The sequence below is a fragment of the Juglans microcarpa x Juglans regia genome, chromosome 8D (assembly GCF_004785595.1).
Source record: "Juglans microcarpa x Juglans regia isolate MS1-56 chromosome 8D, Jm3101_v1.0, whole genome shotgun sequence".
NCBI classification, from domain to species: domain Eukaryota; kingdom Viridiplantae; phylum Streptophyta; class Magnoliopsida; order Fagales; family Juglandaceae; genus Juglans; species Juglans microcarpa x Juglans regia.
Window position 1 is genome coordinate 8,426,026 of NC_054608.1, and position 24,342 is coordinate 8,450,367.

The 24,342-nt window shown below is 35.0% G+C and overlaps 3 protein-coding genes and 3 long non-coding RNA genes across 6 annotated transcripts in view; 4 read left to right on the forward strand and 2 right to left on the reverse strand.

Annotated features, from left to right (window-relative positions):
- The window catches only part of LOC121241844, a 69,562-nt gene that overhangs the window by 7,235 nt on the left and 37,985 nt on the right, over positions 1-24,342 (reverse strand). The window lies entirely within an intron of this gene.
- Positions 776-1,291, forward strand: LOC121241846. The gene is made up of 3 exons (XR_005935817.1): positions 776-828; positions 860-983; positions 1,040-1,291. It is a non-coding gene; the product is annotated as an uncharacterized LOC121241846 (long non-coding RNA).
- On the reverse strand, positions 3,597-4,197 carry LOC121241843. The gene is made up of 2 exons (XR_005935814.1): positions 4,118-4,197; positions 3,597-4,009 (listed from the first exon to the last, which is right to left on the reverse strand). It is a non-coding gene; the product is annotated as an uncharacterized LOC121241843 (long non-coding RNA).
- Positions 8,127-24,342, forward strand: part of LOC121241837 (pentatricopeptide repeat-containing protein At2g04860-like) — a 60,527-nt gene continuing 44,311 nt past the window's right edge. The window contains exon 1 of the mRNA XM_041139687.1: positions 8,127-8,676. Coding sequence (XP_040995621.1) covers positions 8,249-8,676 — 428 coding nt within the window. The 5' untranslated portion in view covers positions 8,127-8,248. The remainder of the gene's footprint in view (positions 8,677-24,342) is intronic.
- Positions 8,362-10,314, forward strand: LOC121241841 (pentatricopeptide repeat-containing protein At2g04860-like). Its single transcript, XM_041139696.1, has 2 exons — positions 8,362-8,503; positions 8,877-10,314. Exon 2 carries the CDS (start codon positions 8,909-8,911, stop codon positions 9,941-9,943), a length of 1,035 nt encoding a protein of 344 aa, XP_040995630.1. The 5' UTR covers positions 8,362-8,503; positions 8,877-8,908; the 3' UTR covers positions 9,944-10,314.
- On the forward strand, positions 19,963-21,678 carry LOC121241838 (UDP-glycosyltransferase 73E1-like). The gene is made up of 2 exons (XM_041139688.1): positions 19,963-20,871; positions 20,956-21,678. The coding sequence occupies exons 1-2, from the start codon at positions 20,073-20,075 to the stop codon at positions 21,561-21,563; spliced, it is 1,407 nt and encodes a 468-aa protein (XP_040995622.1). The 5' UTR covers positions 19,963-20,072; the 3' UTR covers positions 21,564-21,678.

Sequence of the window (24,342 nt, forward strand, 5' to 3'; positions counted from 1 at the left end):
GCTTCTCAGTTCTTTCCATTGTCGTGGGTACTCATGGCAATCCATAGTTTACGACGGTAAGACCACAGTTTGGTCGTGGGTCTCTACCACTCAAAACCACGATTTTTGTCATCGGTCTCTATGTTAGAGATCCATTGTGACTATGAGGGATGAATTTGCAAGTTTAATAATCCATTACGATGACCAAGGGCTATAAATATCTGTGACCCGAGACCACGGCATGTGGGTCTGTGCACGATTATTACTTGCATTCGTTTTTGTAAGTTTGTTTTGGTTTTTTGTTGGATTTGTGATATTTTCTAATATGTAAGCTTGTTTGTTTTGATTTGTAAGTTTGTTGATTTTTGTATGGATTTTTATTGTATTATTTCTGCAACAAACTTGCAAGTAAGAGACAACCAAATTTATGAATATATGATGTTTGCAAAGTAAACCATAAATAAATGTAGTAATAGAAAATGCGAAAGAAATACAAATATTTTTACAATACTTATCTCAATGTTACAAAACTAGACATCTACTAGATAAATGCAATAAATGGTATATCAAACATGTCATTTCATAACTTCAAGATAATCTTTTAACAACTTGTCATCACAAAATCTCTTACAAATTTTAAAAATAAAATTAAGGAAAATAATAGTATACAACAACAGATATCAATAATGATAATAATAACGAAACTAATGAGGATAATCTCAAAACTAAAGATGATGATAATATGAAAAGATGATGCAATGATGATGGGATGAGATCATGATGATAGATGAGGATGAATGATGATGTGATGAGATCATGATGATAGATGAGGATGTAACGAGATGGATCGTGACAGTCATGAAGATGAGGATGTGATGAGATCATGATGATATGAAAAGATGATGAGATGATAAATGGTGAGATGATGATGAGTATGCTGATGTAAAGAGATGAATCGTGATGATTATGAAGATGATGTAATGAGATAATGATGATATAAAAAGGTGATGTAATGATAAATGATATGAAAAGATGATGAGATGATAAATAATATGAAAAGATTATGAGCCAAGCCGAGCAAATCGGTAAGGATAAAAGCCAACACCTTGGCCTACAACACAATGGAGAGCAAGTTTGCTACTTGCCTGCATGCCACAAGTGGACGAGCTTTAATTAAACAGTTTTAAAGTCCAGCAGGTGGGTGCCAGGTTGGGCCTTTGGCCCACCCAACCTTTGATCTGTAGATATATATGTATATATATATATATATATAGATCATAATATCATAAATATTAAAAAAACAAAACCCTAACTATAATACCCCATTTTCTCTCTGTCAATCTCTCTTTAGTCATTTCTTTCCTTTCTTGCATACCTCCCCCCTCCCCCTCTCTCTCTAGCCCCTCACCCTTCTCTTTTCTTCATTCCTTTCAGAGTGTCACGCCTCAATGGCCAGTATCCCTTCTTCTCTCTCTTTTTTCTTCTCCTCCATATTTCTCGTCTTCTCCTTCTCTTTTTAATTAGCTTTTCAGTTCTTTCCATTGTCATGGGTACTCATGGCCATCCATAGTCTACGACGGTAAGACCACAGTTTGAAATTAGTGAAAGCCCCCGTGCCTATTTCTCCCTACTTATTTAGTCTATCTCTCAAATCACAAGTAAGAGACTACGTAATCTATGAATATATGATGTCTACAAGGTAAACCATCAATAATGGTAGCAATAGAAAATGCAAAAAACAGTACATATATTTTTATAATACTAACCTTAAAGTTATAAAAATAGACATCGATTGGATAAATGCAATAAATGATATATCAAACCTGTAATTTTATAATTTCGAGATAACTTCATCTCTTAACAACCTGTCATCACAAAATGTCTTGCAAATATTAAAAATAAATTAAGGAAAATAATAGTATGCAACAACAAATATCAATAATGTGAACAATAATGAAACAAATAAGGATGATCTCAAAACTAATGGTGATGATAATATGAAAAGATGATGCAATGATCATGTGATGAGATTCATGATGATAAATAAGGATGTATGATGATGTGATGAGATGATGATGGTATGAAAAGATGATGAGATGACAAATGGTGAGATGCTGATGCTAAAAAGAAAGAAGTATAAGTTGAAGAAAAACTCAAGAGACAAGGGGCTGCAAATTGTTGCTGTAATAGCTGTAGAATTGTTTCAGATGTGCTATAATGCAGCTCCTATTTTGACACTTCTAAAGATTGATTCTTATACAAGGGGTCTTGAATGATGTGGCCAATTATGGCTTGAGAGGAGAATTTGGAAAGGTAAAAGGGCTGGAACAGATCATTACATCTGTTGAGATTTTCCTTTTGTCATGCAGCTGCGACTGTTGCTTTTTGCATCACTCTTAGCTGCTATTTGATGTCTCTATGAGGAGTTATTTCAAGGCTTTAACACAAATTCATGGAGAATTAATCAAGGTCAAGATGAAACTGAAGAGAGGAGAGGAATAGGACTGATTTGTAGCAATTAAATCAAACCAGAAACAATGTAAAGATAGATGACAGTTTTTGTTTTCACCTCAAACTTGAACTAGTTTAAGTTGTTTCTCTAACCTTCGAGCTTCCTCCTTTTTCTATAGACTTCAATATTGTTTTTGTGGTTTCTATGAAGGTTTTTCTACCTCTTGAAGTGGCCTAAAACAAGGGAATGGTGGAGATAAGATCTGAACAATAGAAAGAAAAGAAAGGAACTGTGTGTTGCTGTTCCCCTCAGTTCCAGCTATGTAGAGCTGGTTTTGGTCTGAGATTTTAACGTCATTTGGTACTCCTAATGTCACATATTGAGGTTGAGTTAAAGAGATGAGATAAAGGCAAACTAAGGTTCTAGAACTTAAGAGGAATCAATTGCTGAATTTTCTGCACTAGCTCGTACAGCCAGCCAGTTAGTTGTATACCTGTTTCGAAACCCCCCTCCTTCAACTATAATCCCAACTACACAAGCAATGAACTAGCTTTGAAAAAAATGGAAATAAGCATGATTTAAGGGTAGACATAGCATAAAAACAACAATAGATAGTTCTTGATAAACCAGAAAATTCTAAGAGAAAACTTACCAATTTGAATGAAATCCTTGGTTGTTTACTTAGTTATTAGCTTGAGTAGAAGGTAAAAAAATACATACCGATCTCTACTAGTTTAACTCATAAAAACGGAGGCCTAAACATAATTGAAAAGTGATTCAAATAGAGGAAGAAGTATAGTTAAAACTATTGCAGAACTTTTTTGTAGAAACTTTACAGCTTGGAACAAAACAAGGCAGAAAATCATCTCACCTCTTCAAGCAGTAGATTGCACGAATTATGCATGTTTCTACCTTCCCTCCACTTGGTTACACAGCCAACTAAACAAATATTAGAGGAAAAATGTAAGGACAGATGAGATTAGAAGACACTATGACAGAATCTGTTGCAGAAAATTTCAGAACTTGGAAGTGTGTTGCTGCTATCTTTTTAGGTGCTAAACGTGAACTAAGAGAGGGAAAAATGATGGAGTTTTAAACTAAACTGAACTTAGTCTTCTTATAAATGAAATTTAAGCCAAAGTTCCAGCCTTGTAGAGTGAAGATATAAGCTAAAACTGAGGGGGAAACTGCTGCAGCACAAATAGAAAACATCACAAATTTCCTGATGTACTTTGAGCTCTAACAGGTGGTTTTAATCCTATTTACAGATCCTATTTTCCTTCCTTATGATTATCCACTCAAATACACAAGATATAGAAGAAATATGTGAGAAAAGGAAGGTGAAACTCACTACATAAATTCTGGACAGCAGTAGATATTCAAAGAAAAGCTAAACATGGTTGCCGTTTGTGTGTATTGTGCAGCCAGCTGCTCTTGCTTATTACTTGAATTTCCACTGCCATCCCTTGCTTCAACTGCTATCGTCCATTTCAGCTGCTACATGATGGGAAAAAGAAGAGGAAAGCAAGAGAGGAAGAGCCATGGACTTTAGGCTGAAGGAAGTGAAGATGATGGGATCTGTCTTGGGGCTCAAGGTGTCGACCGATTGTGGGTGTTAGGGAAATATGTAGTAGTCTTAAAACGAAGATAGAAAAAGAAAGAGATACGGATGGAGATGATGAGTACCTGGTAGGATCACAAAGAAACATTCAAAATAGTCCATACAGAATACGTTCTCATTGAAGGGTGCGGGTGGGCTGAATGTTAGAGGATGAGCCAAACCAGAAAAGTATTATAAGGGGATTTGCATTAAACTACAAAATCAAAATACCCCCGTGGAGAATTATAAACATATATGAATCAATTTTCACTAGAAAGATTGGGGAAAAGAAAAATTAAAACAATGACTGCATTCGTTTCAGATACGAATTTATTTGAAGATATAGAGAGAAAAAAAACAAAAAACAAAAGATATGTTGCAAATCGTTAATGGTAAAATTTCCCCCCATCACCTTCACTTACATATGACCCGCAGAGGCCTTGCAGAACCACGATCGTAGTAGGTCTGCCTTGCCGTGAGAAATCTTTGAGGTGCTTCTCACTGCAGGATAGCTGAGGACCTGTGAGAAATAAATAGTAAAAATCGTGTAGACCCAAAGGAATGATGTGAGGAATACTCAAGCTAGTAAGTTTTCAAGCTAATAAGAGGAAGACCAAGACAAGAAAAAGCTTAACGGAATAATGTGAGTAATACTCAAGGGAATAATGTGAGGTGTACTCTTTTAACTAAGAGGAAGAACCAGACAAGAAAAACCTAGCTAGCAAAAGAACAAGAAGCATATGCTCATCAATCCAAAAGGGAGAAGAGAAATAGATGAGATAAAAAGGCGTACATACCACCAATCTTTAATTCGAGGAGACAAATGATTTCGTACTCGAGCACGTCTGATTCTCACGCCCTCGGCTTGGATTAGAAAATCACCTCTAGCGTTGAAAACAATTAATCGAGAGGCTTTTGCAATAGAGTTACACCGATTGAGCAAAATGGAGGGCAAAGACCAAACCGACACTGGTGAGGATTAACGAGGAATTTCACCGGAAGTCTCTCTCTATTCAAAATTCAAATTGGACAATGGAAAGAAACTAACGGCTCGTGGATGTATAAAAGCTGAGGGCTTTGTGGGTTTTTTCTTCTTTTTTTTTACCGTTGCTGGAATGGTTTGCGTTTTGTTTTTAAAACTTTTTAAAATAGAAATTGAGCAACGGAAAGAATGGCTAAATTTCTCTCCTTTCTTGTCTTATAAAATGATTCAAAATACCCACATTTAATTTGGAAAAATATAAATATAAATATAAATTTTTTGGTTTAATTTTTTTATTTAATGTATAGCGAAAATTAAGAAACATAAAATTGTGGGTTTGGTATAAAATTAATAAGACGAAATTACACTTTGTATCTCAAAACTATATTGAGTGCCACAATTTAAGATTCAATTGTTAAGCCGAAAGAATAATAAGTTAGAAGAGATGATTTAAGGAGAAAGAGAAATGATATTTGTTTATAAAAAAAATAATATTTATAGTCATAGAGTGCGCAAGTGTTGCATGGGATATACATGAAAAAATTAAATTTTTAATAGTAAATCTCTCTTTTTTTAACATGAGTGCGCACAACTCATTATTATATCTAATATGAACTGGTAGAAAAAGAATGACACCTCTCACTCTCTCGAAAAAGAATGACACCTCTCACTCTCTCCTTTTTCTCTCTAAAGTAGCCCCCCTCAAATAACCAAGACTAGAGGGGAGGGGGTTGGAGCTTTGTCTCCTCCCTCCCCCCTCCCTCCTCCCTCATCCATCTTCTCTCTAATTTTTTCTTTTATTTTTTCTGATTTTGTATGCTTTTCTTTTAAAGTAGTGCGAAATGCCGATATGTTGTTTCTCCAGAACCCGACGACCACCACACACTCCACCGCAAGATTCCCAAGTCACCAATTTTTTAGACAGGTGAAGAATTTCGTCAAACGGAGCGGCACGTGAGCCACACACAAGGTCCAAAGTACACGTGTGACATCCACGCGCCACTGCAAGGGGAGCTCTACTGCCGCCACGCGCCACCGCAAGGGGAGCTCTACTGCTGCCACGCGCGGCATTTCTGTGACCAGGGCTATCGGTTTTGTCAGACTCGACTGTCCACTGTACTTCCAAAGTGGCACGTGTCCCTCACGCGCCACCACAGTCCCTATGTTTGTTTTTTTTTATTTCATCTAAGGTTGAGAATGCGGATCTACAGCTTTCCAAGCTGTATTTCTCTATTTTCTCATATATCATTTACGTTTTCTGTTATTTCCGTTGTTTTACATGAATAATAAAAAAGAAATAGTCTCTTGAACATTTTTTCCATATATGAAAGTCATCTCCTCCTTTAGGGGTAGGGTTTGAAATCTCTGCTTTAAGCAGAGTGTGGTTTCTCAGATGGTTTGTTTGTAGAAAATTCTAGAAGTTAAGATCATACCAATTATAAAAGAATTTGTTTACTGGTGGAGCCCTAACTATAAATAATTGGTTTATAATCTGAGTTTTTTCCTATATGTATCAGTCACAGTTGTAACTTCACTTTCATAAATGAATGCAATCTATTTAAAAAAATGAACCGGTAGAGATTTTAATTGATATTTCATCTTGCATATATTGGAAAGAGTAATATTATATACAGTTTTAGAATATTCAATCATCGCACACTCAATTTGAAACCCCATGAGACTCACCTTAACAAAGAGTTTTTTCATGAATTTTAAATTTCCTCACTTTTTTTAAAAAATAAATACGTAGAACTTAGACTCTCAAACTGTTAAAGATCATTTTCCAATAGAAAAATGAGAAATCATGAAAGTCTTTAATAATATTATATCTTCAATGTTCTAATCTTTCCTATATAATAAATGGTGTGAAGACCTTGACCTTGACACCTAAAGTTGCACTTTGCCAATTCCCACCAAATTTGGAAGTGCTTTCATCATTGAATCCTCGTGATTTTTCTTCGTCTTTATTTCTTTAATGTCTTCCCTGGACATCCAGAGGACCACGCATGTAATTTCAGCACCGGTGGAATTCCAAACCAGACAGAAGATTCCAACTCTAACGAAACAACATGAATCTTAAAACTCTCCTCTGCTTCCTCTGCCTCTTTATCTCTCTATGTCACTCCTGCGCAACCCCGACCCTATTATTTCAAGCATGGCATGCAACCCACTGTCTTTCTCTTTTTGTATCTTTTCTGTATCTGCATTCATGTTTCGTAGTAATTGTTTATAATCGTATGGTATGATAGGGGTTCAATTGGGAATCGAGTAATAAAGGAGGATCGTACTTACAATTCACATCTATTAATCTTATAGCATAAAATTAATATACTAGAATAATTAGACATTAATAATTTATTAATCTCACTAATAAGTTTGATGTTACTTATACTATACTAATATAATTGAACATTAATGAATTAGTAATCATTAATAATAAATACTAAATTCTCACAATTAAGTTTAATATTAAAAAAATTATAATACTAAACTTATATAGTGTCATATGTGTAAATGATAAACCGGATCGGACAAGACCAAAACTGAAAGTTCCGGTTTTTAAATTTCCAAAACCGGTACATATCAGTTTGATTCCAAAATTTCTCCAAAATGGGATCATATCGAACCAGTTACACCCTTAAATACGACTCACCACCCCTACCGCCAATTGTGGAATCTCATTTTGGCAGTGCTAATTGGCTACTAACGAAGCGACGTCATTTTGTAAAACACAATCTCGTATCATCTATATTTTCATTATCTTTTAATGACGTGTAAGCCTATAATTTTAGCGACATTTGGGATGCATATAAGAAATACATAAATTTTAAAATTCTCAAAATTTCACATAATTTTATTTCCCAATATTACTGAAACACAAAATATTTTTCAATTTCAAATCTTCAAATTTTTTTATCTAATCATTTAGTTAATCATTATCCAAACACAAAAATAATACTTTTATAAACTTCAAAATAAAAATAAAAATCAAATAATAAAATCAAATAATTTTTTAATTTTTTAATATTTTTATTCAAATTTTCTCTCATTTTTTAAAAATTAATAAAATGTATTAGCTTAAACCATTTTAATACTATTCACATCGTTACGACATTTTTCATTGTACAAGTATATTAACAGGTGATGTCGTGTTGGTGAGCTACTGGAGGCAAGTCGAACCCATGACGTTGAGACTACGCTTGGATGTTTAATCCGCACTGCACATGTGCGGAGTATGAACTTGTCCTACTCGTTTAGTCTCCTTAAAACTCCTTACCTTTCTCTCTTTCATTCCGTATTTAAATCACTCGTTGAAAGCAAGAACTCTGGCCAGGCATTGGGCCTTTTCCGCCAATTGCTGCAATCAAACGTAAAACCAAATGACCTCACTTTCTCTTTGCTCCTTAAAGCCTGTAGATCGTCGTCGTCTTCTTCTGCTTTGAATTCACCCAATCAAAAGATACAAGCAAATCAGATTCAGACCCACTTGGTAAGATTGGGCTTTGACCAATTTGTATATGTGAGTACTGCATTTCTTGATTTATGCATGAAATTGGGATGTATAAAACATGCACAGAAGTCGTTTGATTATATGCGTGATCGAGATGTTGTGACTTGGAATGTATTGATTTGTGGGTATTCGCGAAATGGGTATGATTCTGATGCATTGGAACTCTTTGTTCAAATGCTTAGAGAGGGTTTTAGTCCTTGTCAGACGACTTTGGTTAGTTTGGTTCCATCTTGTGGTCAGCATGAGCTCGTGTTTCAAGGGAAGTCTATTCATGGGTTTGGAATTAAGGCTGGCCTTGATTTGGATTCTCAAGTCAAGAATGTGCTTACCTCTATGTATTCTAAGTGTGCAGATTTGGAAGCTGCAGAACTTTTGTTTGAGGAAATGGTTGAGAGAAACGTGGCTTCTTGGAATACCATGATTGGCGCCTATGGGCAGAATTGTTATTTTGATGACGCTATGCTTGTCTTCAAACAAATGCTGGAGGAGAGTGTGGAAGCCAATTCAGTAACCATTGTGAGCCTTCTGTCAGCAAATGCTCATCCTGAATCTATACATTGTTATGCAATCAAAACTGGTGTTGTCAATGACACTTCTGTGATTACTACACTTGTTTGTGTTTATGCAAGGTACATGAACACAGAATTTGCCGAGCTGCTTTATGAGTCATTTCCCCAGAAGAACTTGGTTTCCCTTACAGCAATTATTTCAAGCCATGCTGAGAAAGGAAAGATAGATTTGGTGGTGGGTTGCTTTAATCAAATGCAGCAATTAGAGATGAAGATGGATGCAGTTGCTATGGTCAGCATCCTCCATGGGATTACACATCCTGCTCACTTGGGCATTGGACTCACATTCCATGGTTATGGATTAAAGATTGGGTTGAGTGATAATAGTTTGGTTGCAAATGGCCTGATAAGCATGTACTCCAACTTTGATGATATAGAAGCTGTTTATTCTTTGTTTTTTGAGATGCGTGAGAAAACATTGATCAGCTGGAATTCTGTGATATCTGGCTGTGTACAGGCTGGAAGGCCAAGTGACGCCATGGAGTTGTTCTGTCAAATGAAGAGGTTTGATCACAGTCCAGATGCCATTACCATTGCGAGTTTACTTTCAGGTTGTTGCCAACTTGGATACCTACAATTTGGGGAGAGACTTCATACTTACGTCCTAAGAAACAATCTAGAAGTGGAAGATTTTGTTGGAACTGCTCTTATAGACATGTACACCAAGTGCGGAAGAATAGAGTGTGCTGAATGGGTGTTTAAGAGCATCAAAGAGCCATGTTTGGCAACATGGAATGCGATAATCTCAGGCTACAGTTTATATGGGCTCGAGCATAAAGCTCTTGGCTGTTATTCTGAAATGCAAGTTCAAGGACTAAACCTGATAAAATTACCTTCTTGGGTATTTTAGCTGCTTGTACTCATGGGGGTCTTGTTGATGAAGGGAGAAGATACTTCCAAATCATGAGAGAAGAGCTTGGCATGGTGCCGGGTTTGCAGCACTATGCATGCATGGTTGGTCTCCTTGCTCGTGCAGGCTTGTTTGAAGAAGCAATGGATTGTGTCAAGGATATGGAGATTAAGCCTGATTCTGCCGTGTGGGGAGCTTTGCTAAGTGCTGCTTGCATCCATCAAGAGGTCAGGCTTGGGGAATGTTTTGCCAAGAAGTTACTTTTCTTGGATTGCAGCAATGTTGGGTTTTTTGTGTTAATGTCAAATCTTTATGCTATGAAAGGGAGGTGGGATGATGTAGCAAGGATGAGGGACATGATGAGAGACAATGGTGGGGATGGCCGTTCAGGAGTTAGCATCATTGAAATGACTTCATTTGAAGACATGAATAGAAACTAGAAACTTGTGCTTGAGTAAAGTAAATATGAATACAAAATTTTTGGCTGCCTGAGTTTTTATTTTAATTTTTTGAATGCTGATTGATTTTATCCTATATTTGTTACATAAATTCACTTGCATCTAGGATTTGATGCAGTTGCGCGTGAGAAATAACGTATTTGATTAGAGCAATTTCACTACAGCCAATTTAGGATTTCCCAGTCTTCTGAAGTAGGGGTGATACCCGCCCCCTACGGGGCGGGGCCACCCCTCCCCCGCCCCCCGGCCCCGCATGGCGGGGCGGGGTCCCCCGTCCATTGGGCCGGGGTGCGGGGGTGGACCCCCACCCGTCCGCACCCCATACTGGGCCTTCGGCCCAGTACATTTTTCTGGGCCCTAAATGGCCCAGAATCGGTTTTTGGGCCACTTTGGGCCCAGAATTCGTTTTTGGGCCATTTGAGCTCATTATTTAAATTAAAAAGTATATAGATTTAAAAACAGGAAAAAAAAATAATATATATATATATATAGAATCATAGATTGAACTATTACGTTATTAACTAATTAAGTAGTAATCATCACTAAGGCAGTAAGGCACTATGCTAAAATATTTTGTTTACAATTATACAAATTAAGAGAACTAATAAACTATTACACTATTACAAACTCCTCTAAAAGAAATAAATATTACAAATTGTACAATTAACTATTGTAGCAACATTACAATTAATTATAAATTAACAAAATCATAATTTTTCAATTTGATCAATTTGATTTTGGGGTGGAGCCGTAGCGGTGAGTTCACTGAGTGGTGAGTTATGTCTATTGCTATGAGACTGAAAATCAAGATCATAAAAGTCAATAAGTTATAAAACCTGAAATATTAATAAGTTAAAAATAAAATAAATTAGAATTAAAAAGTTATAAAGATGAAACAAAATTTTAAATGCAAAAAACAATTATGGAAGAAATTGTGCAAACCATGACAATGGTGGGTCCAATACAAAGTCATACTGCATCGGAGGTAGCCGTAGACGTCGTCTCATGTATCACTATAAGTATTAAATTTGAAATCAAATTAATGAATACCAATTAAATGAAAATAAATAAATTAAAATAAGAAATTGAAAATGAAATTAAAATAAAATAAATACCATATCCAAACTGATCATTACTATCCTCCTCGACGTTGGCCTTCTCATACTCAAGAACATCCGGAACATGAATTGGAGTTCCCTTGATCTAATTCTACGTGCAAATCAAAGCCTCCACAGTGGCAGGAGCTAATGAACTCCGAAATGAATCTAATACACGTCCTCCCGTGCTAAAGGCCGACTCTGAGGCTACTGTGCTATCAGGGATGGCCAAAAGTGTGCAGGCTATCTCTCCAAGGATGGGATACTTCACAGCATTCACCTTCCACCAACTTAATATATCAAAATCTCGTGAAAATGGTAGAATCTCTGCTGCTAAGTATCTGTCTATCTCGGGCTGAGCCTCTATAGAACTCCGAAGGAAGGGGGTCTGCTCATACCTCTCACCCCACTCCAATCTACGTCTTTTCCCAACCTCGACTTCAAAAACTGTGAGCCTGAAGCTGAGGGGATAGGTGTAGGTGCCGCAATATTACCACCCCGCAGGGTGGAAAACTCATCAAATAATCTAGTAAGGGTTTCCCGAACCCTTGCTGCAATAAGCTCTGCCCATACTTGCCCGTACGCAAGGCCCAATCCAAATATCATGCCATCCAACTTATACCTCGGGTCAAAGACGACAGCTATATATAACAAAATATTAGCCTTCGTTAAATCTCCCCAATACTTGTCGTACTTTGTCCTCATAATCAATGACATCTCCCGCATCCTAATGTGACCACCCGCGACCATGTCATCTAATTCTTCTTTTACCCTACATATTTGCTGACATACAACATTGGATGTAGGGTACAAAGTTCCAGATAGCCTCATGGTGACATCGTAAAAAAGCCTCAAAAACTCTACAAAATTAGTTACAATTTCTCAATCATCCTCTACGGGTTTCCCCAATCTCCCGTGATCATCAAAATATTTAACATATTGGATGTCTTCGTCACCCAATAATGTAAATGCCAGCTTATATTCTTGGGCCGCCTCCAACATCAGAAATGTTGAGTTCCATCGTGTAGGCATATCAGTACAAAGGCCCCTCTTAGATGTTAGGCCCGCAAATCTCGCAGCAACCTTGAATTTGTCCAACCTCGAAGGAGAAGATCTCACCCATCTCACAGCAGTCCTAACCCGAGCAATCGAGTCATGAAGATCTCTCAAACCATCAGTGATAATCAGATTCAGAATATATGCCGCATATCTCACATGCAGACACTCACCACCCATGAGTGTCTTATTTGCCTCTCTAAGATAGGTCTTTAGATGTCCCAATGCAACATCGTTAGACGAGGCATTATCGACTGTGACTGTAACCACTCGGGTCAACCCGCACTCCTTTATTGCGGCCTCCAAGGCCTTTCCAATTGTCTCACCCTTATGATCGGTGATTTTACAAAATTTTATAATTTTCTTTTGCAATGTCCAATGACAATTAATAAAATGCACAGTCAAAGACATATAACTAAAATTTTGGATCGATGTCCAAGTGTCAGTGGTGAGACAAACAAATTGATCCGCCAATTGACCCCTCAACTTCTCCTTTTCAATGTAATAATGTTTTTTTACATCTTTTGCCACCGTGTGGCGAGAAGGAATATTAAACCTTGGTTCCAAGTAGCGAGAATACACTTGGAACCCTTTCCCATCAACAATTTGAAAAGGTAGCTCGTCCATTATGACCATACGAGCTAGGTGTCTTCTACACTCATCGGGATCATACTTAGTATACCCCTTCAAAGTTGCACCTCCACTAGTCTCATCCGCCATTTTTTTAAGTCCAATTTCTAGCCTAGATTGGCTTTTGTCTTGTAATGATCTTAATATTAGAATTTTTTTGCATTGCTCTTCTAAGTGCACTTTTAATTGTGAGGTGCCATGTTTCCTATAGTGACATCCATAAATTTTCCCACAATAGTTACACTTGGCTTGGGGGTTACTTGAGTCACCACCCTCTAGTTTGGTGAAATGACTCCAAACTATTGAAGCAGGTTTCTTGCTGGGCTTGGGGGCGGGGCAAGGTGTCGTAGGGCTAGGGGTAGGGGTTTGAGTAGGAGGGGTAGGTGTAGGTGTAGGTGTAGGTGTAGGGGTAGGGGTGCCCTCGGCCTGGAAATGAGAGCTCGCACTAGAATCTGCTGGCATATCCATGAACTCAAGCAAACAACAAATCTGAAATTATAGAAAACATAGCAAATATATAATGAACATAAAAAAAAAAGTAGAATAAAAAATTAGACCATATAATTCATCAAACAATTGTAAAAAATTTAAAGTCATAAATTTTAGGCATTAAAAAGACACATTAATTATTCAAGTTGTAAAAAGACTTGTAGTGGTTTTAGTTATTTTTTATTGTACTATTTTAATTATTTTCCCGAACTCAAAACAGACAAATTTGAACCAACATATTAAGAAAAATGATCACATCCGAGCATATTAAATTAAATAAAGAAATTAAATACAATACCATAAAAATGAAACGTCTAGAAATCAACTCAAAACAAGGGATGAGATGTTGATATGAATGGATAATAATGATTATGGTCGCTTTACAAAAGGATGGATGTCCATATCGATAATGGGCATGCACCATAATTACTGTGTTAGTATGAATGTTCCAAATTTGTTGAGGGCTTTGTCTTGTCACCCTAAATGCTTTCTTTTTACTAAAACAACATGTTTATGCAAATTCTCTTTTGTGTTCAAATGAATTTGACATTCATAATATATATATATATATATATATATTTATAACTTGAAAGACTATAAGGCATAAGCATAGCAACTATATAAATTATAATGAACATAAAAAATAAAAATAAAAAAAGTAGAATAAAAAAAAGTACCACTTGACATTCATAATTTTATTTCATCTTAATTCATTATATTGAATTTCAAAATACCCTAGTGCATTCTTTTTTTTTTTTTTTTTGTTCAATTTGGTAGGCAACATCAAATTCTGTTTTTAAACCCCTAAATTAATTTTTTAAACCCCTAGTGCATAGCAATTTTAAAGATTAAACCCCTAAATTAATTTAGGGTTTCGGATTGGAGCCCTAAATTAATTTAGGGCTCCAATCCGAATTAATTAGACCCAATAATATTGAAATTCAGTGATTTACACACATTATATAATACAAACAAAAAAAAAACAATTCACAGCACACAATTCACGGGTCACGGGAGTCATTCAAAATTTCAAAGATCAAACCACATGCACAATCTAAACTCCACAGCACACTATTCACAAAATCCCATCCTCCATCTCCGATAAACCCCATCCTTCCTCCAATCTCCATTAAATATGTAAATCACAAAAAAATTAAAGTGTCGAATTTGGGTTTCTTACCTTCGGAGATGAAGAGAGAGGAACCGGGTGCGAGTCCGAGTCGTGCGACGAGGATGGCGATGCAGATAGACGGACCGGGCGGCGGCTCACGGCTACGAGAAGTAACTCAGAGAGAGAGAGAGGCGAGAGCGACTGAGAGTGAGAAGAAGAAATCGAGGCAGAGGCGAGAAAGGGGGGGGGCTAGGTTTCAGTTTTAAGTTTGGGAATTTTAAATCCAGGCATTTTTTTTTTAATATATATGTAAATAACGTATATAATATAATTATATATAATTATAATTATATATATATATCCAGGGCGGGCAGGGCGGGGGTCACCCCAGCCCGCCCCCGCCCCCGAATGTTGCCCCCCGCCGCCCGCATCTGACGGGCGAGGTGATCCGCCCTGCCTAACGGAGGCAGGGCCGAAGCGGGGCGGGGCAGCGGGGGCGGGGCCCCGCTGCCCGCCCCGCTGCCCACTCCTATTCTGAAGTAAAATAAACATATGCTATTTTTCCTGAAAAATAAACGTTCGCAAATTTTGTTTTTCCCTTCTCTATAATTTATTATTAATTCTCCATTAAAGAATCTTCAACTTATCGTGATTATTGATTAATGGTTTCGTCCTACCCTTGGTAGTTTTAAGTTAAACATAAATGGTAGCAATTGACCTGATAAGCCATGTATCTAGTCCAACTTTGATAAGATAGAAGCTGTTTTTTCTTTGTTTGTTGAGATGCGTGTGATAACATTGCTCAGCTGGAATTCTGTGATATCTGGCTGTTCCCAGGCTGGAAGCTAGGGCTGAGCAAAAATCCGACAATCCGACTCCGAATCCGACTCCGCTCCGGCTCCGCTCCGAGTCCGCTCCGACTCCGACAAGTCGGAGTCGGAGTCGGAGTTTTTTCCCTATTGGAAGTCGGAGTCGGAGTCGGAGTCATTGAAGAACCGACTCCGACTCCGCTCCAATCCGCCTCCGACAATCCGCCTCCGCCTCCGACTTGGTCCTCCGACTCCGCCTCCGATTTTATACATATTTTATAAAAAATATGTGTTTTTCTATATATTAATCATTTAAATTTTATACAACTATATCTTATATAGTTAGTTAAACTCAATAATATACTAGTTAAATAATATATTTATACTATAATATATAGACTAAATTGACTAATAAATAATAATAGTTTAGTATATGACTATATGTAAATATCATACTATTACAAATTTATAATATTACTACCATGTTACATGTAAGTTGTAACACTAAATTACTAATGTATAAATATAATAACATGTAATACTAATGTATATATAATATACTATAAACACTAAGGTGCATAATAACATCAACATGTAATACTAATGGATAAACACTAATCTATAAATTTAGAATAACATATAATACTAATGAATAATAACTAAAGTATTATTCATATAAATTTTATATAACAATATCTTGTATTAATTATATTTTTTGACTTAATAAATTCTCAACATATTCCTTTTGATAAATATATTAGTAATACTAATATACATTAGTATATTAATTAGATTTATGGTCTAATACTAATACTATTAGTAATCCACTTTAACTAATACTAATATTTATACTAATACTATTATAGACTATAGTTATAACTTATAGTATTATACCTACACTAAATCACTGATTCACTATAACTTATACTAATATAGTTATGTTAAATCACTATAACTAAAACTAATGTAGTTATACTAATCATTATAACTATATATAGTATTAATATCACTATTAGTATAATATATAGTATTAATAATAACTAATACTAATATAACTATTACTATAACTAATGTCACTACTAGTATAACTAATACTAATATTAATATACTAATACTATTAGTGTATTACTAATATTTATATATATTAATATATATATCAAGTATAAGAGATTTAATATATATAATATTAAATCACTAACATACTAATAGTATGATACTATAGTATTAGTAATTATACTATAAGATATAGTAATAGACTAATAGTATAATATATTAATACTATATTATATATAAAATAGTAATACTATATTTTGAATCTTCATTTCATATACGGTGCCTTTTTGTTTTAATATTCATATATAATAATATATATCATATATATAATATAATTAAAAATAGATTCATAGTAATTATAATAGTATACTATAGTAACTATACGGTGCTTTTTTTTTAATCTTCATTTCGTATACGGTGCCTTTGTTTATTGTAGTGATTAGTTGGATGTGGATATGGAATCATGGACGATGGGAGTACATGTAAAAATATGACTTTCTTTTTATTTTTTGAATGTATGTTAGTATGTTACTTGTTTTATTTAGTTGTATTTTTTATTATAATCAAAAGTTTAATAAGTTTAGATTGTAATTTTGAGAAAATTGAAATTTGAAAGACCACAATTTTTTTTTAAAGTGGGTCAAATATGAAGCTAAAAAAAAATTTTAAAAAAAAGTCAAAAAATCCGACTCCGATTCGACAAGTCGGAGTCGGATCGGAGTCGGATTCTCTACATGTCGGAGTCGGAGTCGGAGGTCGGATTCGACCTCCGACAAAGTCGGAGTCAGAGTCGGAGGTTGGGCCCTCCGACACCGAAACTGTCGGTGCTCAGCCCTACTGGAAGCTGGTCAAGTGACGCCATGGATCATCAGTAGTTGTTCTGTCAAATATTAATGACGATGCATGCAGCTTGGTCATGATGACCGTCCAGATGCATTTACCATTTCGATTTTCCTTTCAAGCGGTTGCCCACTAGGATATATACCCCTTTTTTTTTTTTTTTTTCTTGCAAGTAAGTATTTTATAGATAAACCATCAAATACAATATACAAATTCAGTGAGATGAGAGTCTCCTATAATTTTCTCAAAATCAACACACATTATAACACAAAAGTAAGAAAATAAAGGAGGTGATCGGAGTCAAAAATTTGACTCCCATCCAATTTCCACAAAGGGAGATCGTTTGAAGACAATTTTTGAATAGTCTGATAAACAGACTATCAACTTGCAGCTAAAAGCCACAGTACAAAAGGGTGTGCTGCAACTTGTTGGTCTGGACAGGCTAGAAGAAACCTTCACATCCACTTTCACTTGATCTTCGGTTAGAAAAAACAGAAACATAATGTAGCAACTAAAAATTGAGACGAATCATTGGCTAAGGGCCACCACTGGATGTGGCAGCACGTGCAGTACACGCATCACATCTGGAGAGAATTGAAAAGACAGAACAGCAAAATCCGACACCACTGATTCCAACGGTGCCGCGGTTGTCCACTTGGATATATTCCTACTACATGAGTTTGGATACCTTTTTCTTTTCTATCATGTAATATTTATCCAATTCACCTGCATAATTAGAACAGATGTTTAGTTCACCAACCTTAAACTATTTGAATCCTTTGATATCCTCTTCCACTGTTTTGATATCATATATGTTCTCTGTATCCTCAGTGAATGTCAGTAAAATTCAAAGCAGTAATTTGATTGATATAATTATTTTGATAAGCAACGTCGTCTAGCTCAGTGCAATTTTTTTCACTGGTTTTCATGCGCTTTCTAAATATTGAAACCTCATATTATACAGTACTATAATTTTCACATCTAAATATTGGAAGGAAAAAAAAAAAAAACATTAATTAGTAGTGTTCTTAAATAATCATGATTATCAATAATCATAACGGTGAACTCATATGTTGTAGTACTGCTCTTAAAATTGTTTTTATTTCCTCTTGGATCTGCCGCTGGTTATCCGTAAATATATAAGCCATAGTTTTTTTTTTTGCGCATATGAGATAAGATGAGATGAGTTGAGATAAAAATTAAAAGTAATAAAATATTATTAAAATATATTTTTTTAATATTATTTTTGTTTTGAGATATAAAAAAGTTGAATTGTTTATTTTATTTTATGTAGAAATTTAAGAAAGTTATAATAATTAAATGAAATGCGACTAGTAGTGAAAACAAATGAAGCTAAGGTGCCATTTGGATAGTGAGTTCAGATAAGATGAATTGAGATAAAGGTTGAAAGTTGAATAAAATATTGTTATAATATTATAATTGTTTTGGTAATTGAAAAAGTTGAATTATTTATTATATTTTTTTATAAAAATTTGAAAAAATTATAACAATGAGATGAGATGAAACATTTTCACTAAGGGCTTGAATGATCTACATTGAGGTAGTCAAACAATAGGGACTTGAAATATGAGTTATAGTATTTGGAAGTGTTTCTTCATATTTAAAGATGTACTATTCATATTCAAAAGTAATATTTTATTCTAAAAAATCAGACTCGACTACTTCGATATTTTATTCTAAAATTAGACCCAACTAATAGGTGAGAAATAAGTTGAGGAAAAATAATAGTTGGAAAATAATAATTTAAATAAAAATTAAATTATTAATTGGCATATAGTTAGTATAGTTACAAAATATGAACAAAAAAATTTTAAAAAAATTATTGAAAAAATAGTATTATATTATTATTTTGACTAATCTAATATAGAGTTATGGCTTGAATGCTTTTGAATTTATGAAAAAAAAATAGTACTACATATAGTTACAGTTTTACTTATACTTTTATTTACAAGATTTATTTTGTTAGTTTTATTTTAAAATTTAAATTTCATAATTTTTAACGTATCAACTGACACGTTCAAAAATAAAATTTTTATAAATTTTTTAAAATATATTTAACATTTCCCCACTCTTTTATGTATTTTACCTAAGGATAGTGCTACTGGATTGACGGTTCCAGCCGATGGTGAACCGATGCAATTTTCAGAGTTTTTTTTTTCCTTTCAAATACTTGTTTTTTTTACATTTTTAAATACTTTTTTTTTAATAAAAAATACATAAATTAAATAATATTTACTTTCTTAATCTAAAAATAATAAATAAATAAATAATCATCGGTCAAACCATCAGCAGACCATCGGTTGAATGAGCATTTCCCTGTACCTAAATTTTAAGGTGACGATGAATCCAATGTGCTCTAACTATATCCAAAACACGAGGCCCACAGAATATTTATATGCACGAGACAATTGAAGATCACATATAGGCCATAATGCATAGACCGACGTTAGCGCACTGATAAGTACTGTAAGTGCAGGAAGCGCCACAACACAAATTGTATTCGCATAAGATCTGAACCTTATAATTGGCTTCATTTTCAATTCCTCCGGCAATCCGAATACTGCAATGGCACCACAATATTCAGGCGCCGACCACCAGCTTCACTTTGTGATGATACCGTTGATGTGTCCGGGACATATTATTCCCATGGCCGACATGGCCAGGCTGTTGGCACAACGTGGTGTTATCATCACCATTATTACAACAACCTTAAATGTCATCCGAATCAAGCCGATCATCGGCCATGCCATTGAATCTGGGCTCCCAATCCGAATTGTCCAGCTCCGGTTGCAACTCCATGAGGTGGGCTTGCCAGAGGGATGTGAAAGCATTGATACAATCCCTTCACGCAGCTTGTTTGGGAACTTCTTTGCTGCTGTTAATAAGCTGCAACAACCGCTGGAAGAATTACTTGAAGACATGGAACCGACTCCGAGTTGCATATTGGCCGACAAGAATCTTCCTTGGATAGCTGATGTTGCTGGAAAGTTTAACATACCAAGACTTTTATTTGATGGCACAGGTTGTTTCAATCTCTTATGCTGTCATAGTTTGCATGCATCTCAGGTCCATGTGAATGCCTCCGATTCAGAGTTCTTTGTAGTGCCAGGTTTACCTGAAAGAATTGAGTTAACTAAAGCACAACTACCATCAGGCTTGAATCCCTCCATGCAAGATTTTAAAGATCTTCATGCAAAGATAAGAGCATCTGAAGAAGGAGCTTATGGAATAGTGATCAACAGTTTTGAGGAGTTGGAATCAGCATATGTTAAGGAGTATCGCAAGGCAAAAGGAGATAATAAAGTTTGGTGCATTGGCCCGGTTTCACTATCCAACAAGACGGACTTAGAGAAGGCTCAGAGAGGTAACAAGTCCTCCATTGACAAAAACAAGTGCTTGAAGTGGCTTGATTCGTGGCCTGACAACTCTGTTGTTTATGCTTGTCTTGGAACCCTTTGCCGCCTCACACCATTACAACTAATAGAGCTTGGTCTAGGCTTGGAAGCTTGCAACAGGCCCTTTCTCTGGGTCATTAGAGGTGATAATGGAAAAGAAGAGCTGGAGAAGTGGATATTAGAGGATGGTTTTGAAGAGAGAACAAATAGGAGAGGCCTCTTGATTCGGGGTTGGGCTCCTCAAGTACTGATTTTGTCACACCCTGCAATCGGAGGGTTTTTGACCCATTGCGGCTGGAACTCAACGCTAGAAGCGATTTGTGCTGGTGTGCCAATGGTGACATGGCCTCTTTTTGCAGACCAGTTTTTTAATGAGAAGTTGGTTGTGCAAGTTTTGAAGATTGGTGAGAGAGTAGGGAATGAGATAGCTGTCCCCGTGGGAGAGGATGCAAAATCTGGAGTCTTGGTGAAGAGGAAGAAAGTTAGGGAAACTATACAAAAGATAATGACCGAAGGAAAAGAAGGGGAAGAGAGAAGAGAACGAGTAAGAAAGCTTGCAGAGATGGCAAGGGAGGCAACAGAAAAGGGCGGATCTTCATTCCTTAACATTACATCCTTAATCGAAGATATAAGGAAACTAGGCATGGGCATTCAAGCTTAAAGTCATATGCAGTAAAATGATATTTAGCCCTATGTTTTTGCATTGAATGTATCATTTGGATATTTGAATTTATTTTTAATAATTAAGAAATTGATTATTAATGAAGTTGTAATTTTTTTCTTAATGACCAATGGTGGTGCATGCTTATAATATATTTGAAAGAAAATATAAAAATAAATGCAATTTATACTTTGACGAGACAAAAAAAGCGGTCCAGCACCCTAATCGAGAATGCATGTCGTTCTTTTATGTTGTCTTTCTTACACTATTCCTTAGTGTTCATGATAATGCAACACAAATTGTGAAAAGATAACATAATGTACAAGCTGAGATTGCTGTGTAAAATGTTCTTAAATGTTCATTCCAGGATCTAAAAGAGTAATACTATATATAATTATAGAATGTGCAAATATAATACAGTCACTTTAAAAAGAGTGAATTCTATTATTAAAACATTAATTTCTTTTCATATGGATCCGTATTTATTATTTTTTTCAAAATAATTATATAATACTTGCACATACAATTACAACTATTATTTTTCAGTCAAAAAAAGTTATTTTAATGCTTCTATTCTTTTTAGCTTCAATTAGTTTGAAGAAAGCTATGCTTTTCTTTACGAGCAGTGCTACTTTGCCGACTGAGTAGAACCGCTCATTGTTACTGCTAGTTATTTTTCTAAACTTTTTATTTTTATTTTTCTATTCATATTTTTTAAATATATTTAAATATTTTTTAAAATTAAAAAAATACATAAATATACTTAAAATCACTTTTTTTTATGATTAAATAAAAAAAATTACTAAACGATTAAATTGAGCTGTAAGTAACGGCATAGTAATTTTTTTCCTTTCTTTCTCACTGATCAGCTGGTTGAGTGCTGGCAGCGTACTGTGCTCGTGTCAAGTTCCAACTACCCATTTCAATTTGATGCTCTGTATCTTAATGGAGGGAAGATAAGTACACGACTGAATTCATGGCATGGGAAACGTGCCTTGGTTTATCATTCCCATTCCCTTAATGCTTATGTATGCTCTTACGTCACAGCCAAACCAAATAACTGAACAAGAAGGTGACACCAAAGCTCAGGAACACTGCTGTATATTAGCAGCAAGGCAAATGTATCAACCAGAAGAAGATTGTTTCTCAGCCACTAATATTTTGGCCCGGAAATTGCAGCACGGTATGTGTTCTCAGCAGGATATCTTTTGCAAATACCTCAAGTTTTTATCTAACTTATTTTTTTTAAAAAGAAAATATTTTTATTACAAAGTGATTATATAAAAATAATTTTATAAATTAAAATAATTTAATGTAATTTATCAAATTATAAAATTATTTTTATTATAAAATAAATCTAACGAATATTACGAAACTACATAAATAATTTAAAGAAATGCCGTCTTTTCTCTTTTTACAACAAAAAAAATGTTCTATAATAAAATATATAATGTCACACCCCGTTTTTGTGGGTGAATCTTTTAATTTGAAATTCATAATAATAGAAAACTTAAATACAATACTTTTTTAAAAGTAAATGACCTACAAATCCTTCTAAAGAAAGTAGACTCGACATGAATAATATTCTCTCAAATATCACAAATCCATTTATCTTACCTGACACTTATCTCACGTTTTTTTTATAATCTTGTGACGATATATGGGTTCGAACGGTATAGGCTATGTTCGAACACGACTGAAATTATTTACGTTTGAACGTTGTGTGATCGTTCGAACTCTACGAACATAAATTTTGTTCGAACATTACGTTTACGTTCGAACACTATTGTCGTTACATAGAGTTCGAAGTTTTACGTTCGTTCGAACGATATCTCTTTAATTTAAATCAATAATAGAAAACCAAATAGACATTCATACTATTTGAAAAAATACATTAGAAACTGTTTAACACTCACAAAAGTGTTAAAATAAGCGCAAACTAAATAAATAACAGTCGAGACGGGCATTGTTCGTACATAAATAGATAATCCCAAAATCCATCAGTTGCTTGGAGGCCTGTACTGTTGCATAAGCTGTTGCATTTGGAGTTGCATCTGTCTTCTGAACTCTTCTTGTTGTTCTTCATGTTGTTTGAGGCGCATCTCCATATCTGCTTGTTTTGCCAATTGAGCCTCTAACTCATGCTGTCTTGCAGTCAATTTTTCGATTCTGGAATTTGCATTCTCTAGCGCTATAGAAGTCGTAGATGCATTCCCAGAAGAAGAGGAAGAGGGACCAGGCTTTACACAACGACCCAAACCCCTCAAATATCCTGAACGTTGACCCAGGACTTGTGTAAAAATCTCAATATCACTTGTTGAGGAATTTTGATCTGACGCAGATTCAGCACGTAGGACAATCATTTTATCCTAGCCATATATAAGATAAAGAATTAATATCGTCATAAATATTCTAATATATTTAATTAAAACAGGTTATAAAACTTACATAATTTTCATGGGCATCAGGATGAGTCCACTCTCCATTACGATCAGTGTGCGATGCAGCATATAATTTTGTCAGATCATAATTAGTATCTGAATCTTGCTACAATAAATGTGTTAAGATATAAAGTCATTATGATTCATCCAAATAATTAACTATATCCAATAAAAAAAAATAGCAATACCAATTTCTTAGAAAGGCGATGGAAAGATCTTGAGCCTGCATGATGATTAATCTTCAATTTTGATCTATTTGTTTTGTTTATAGAACTTCGCTCCTGCAAAGAAATTGAAAATATGATGAAGCGAAATGCCAGATAGGACAAGTAAAATAA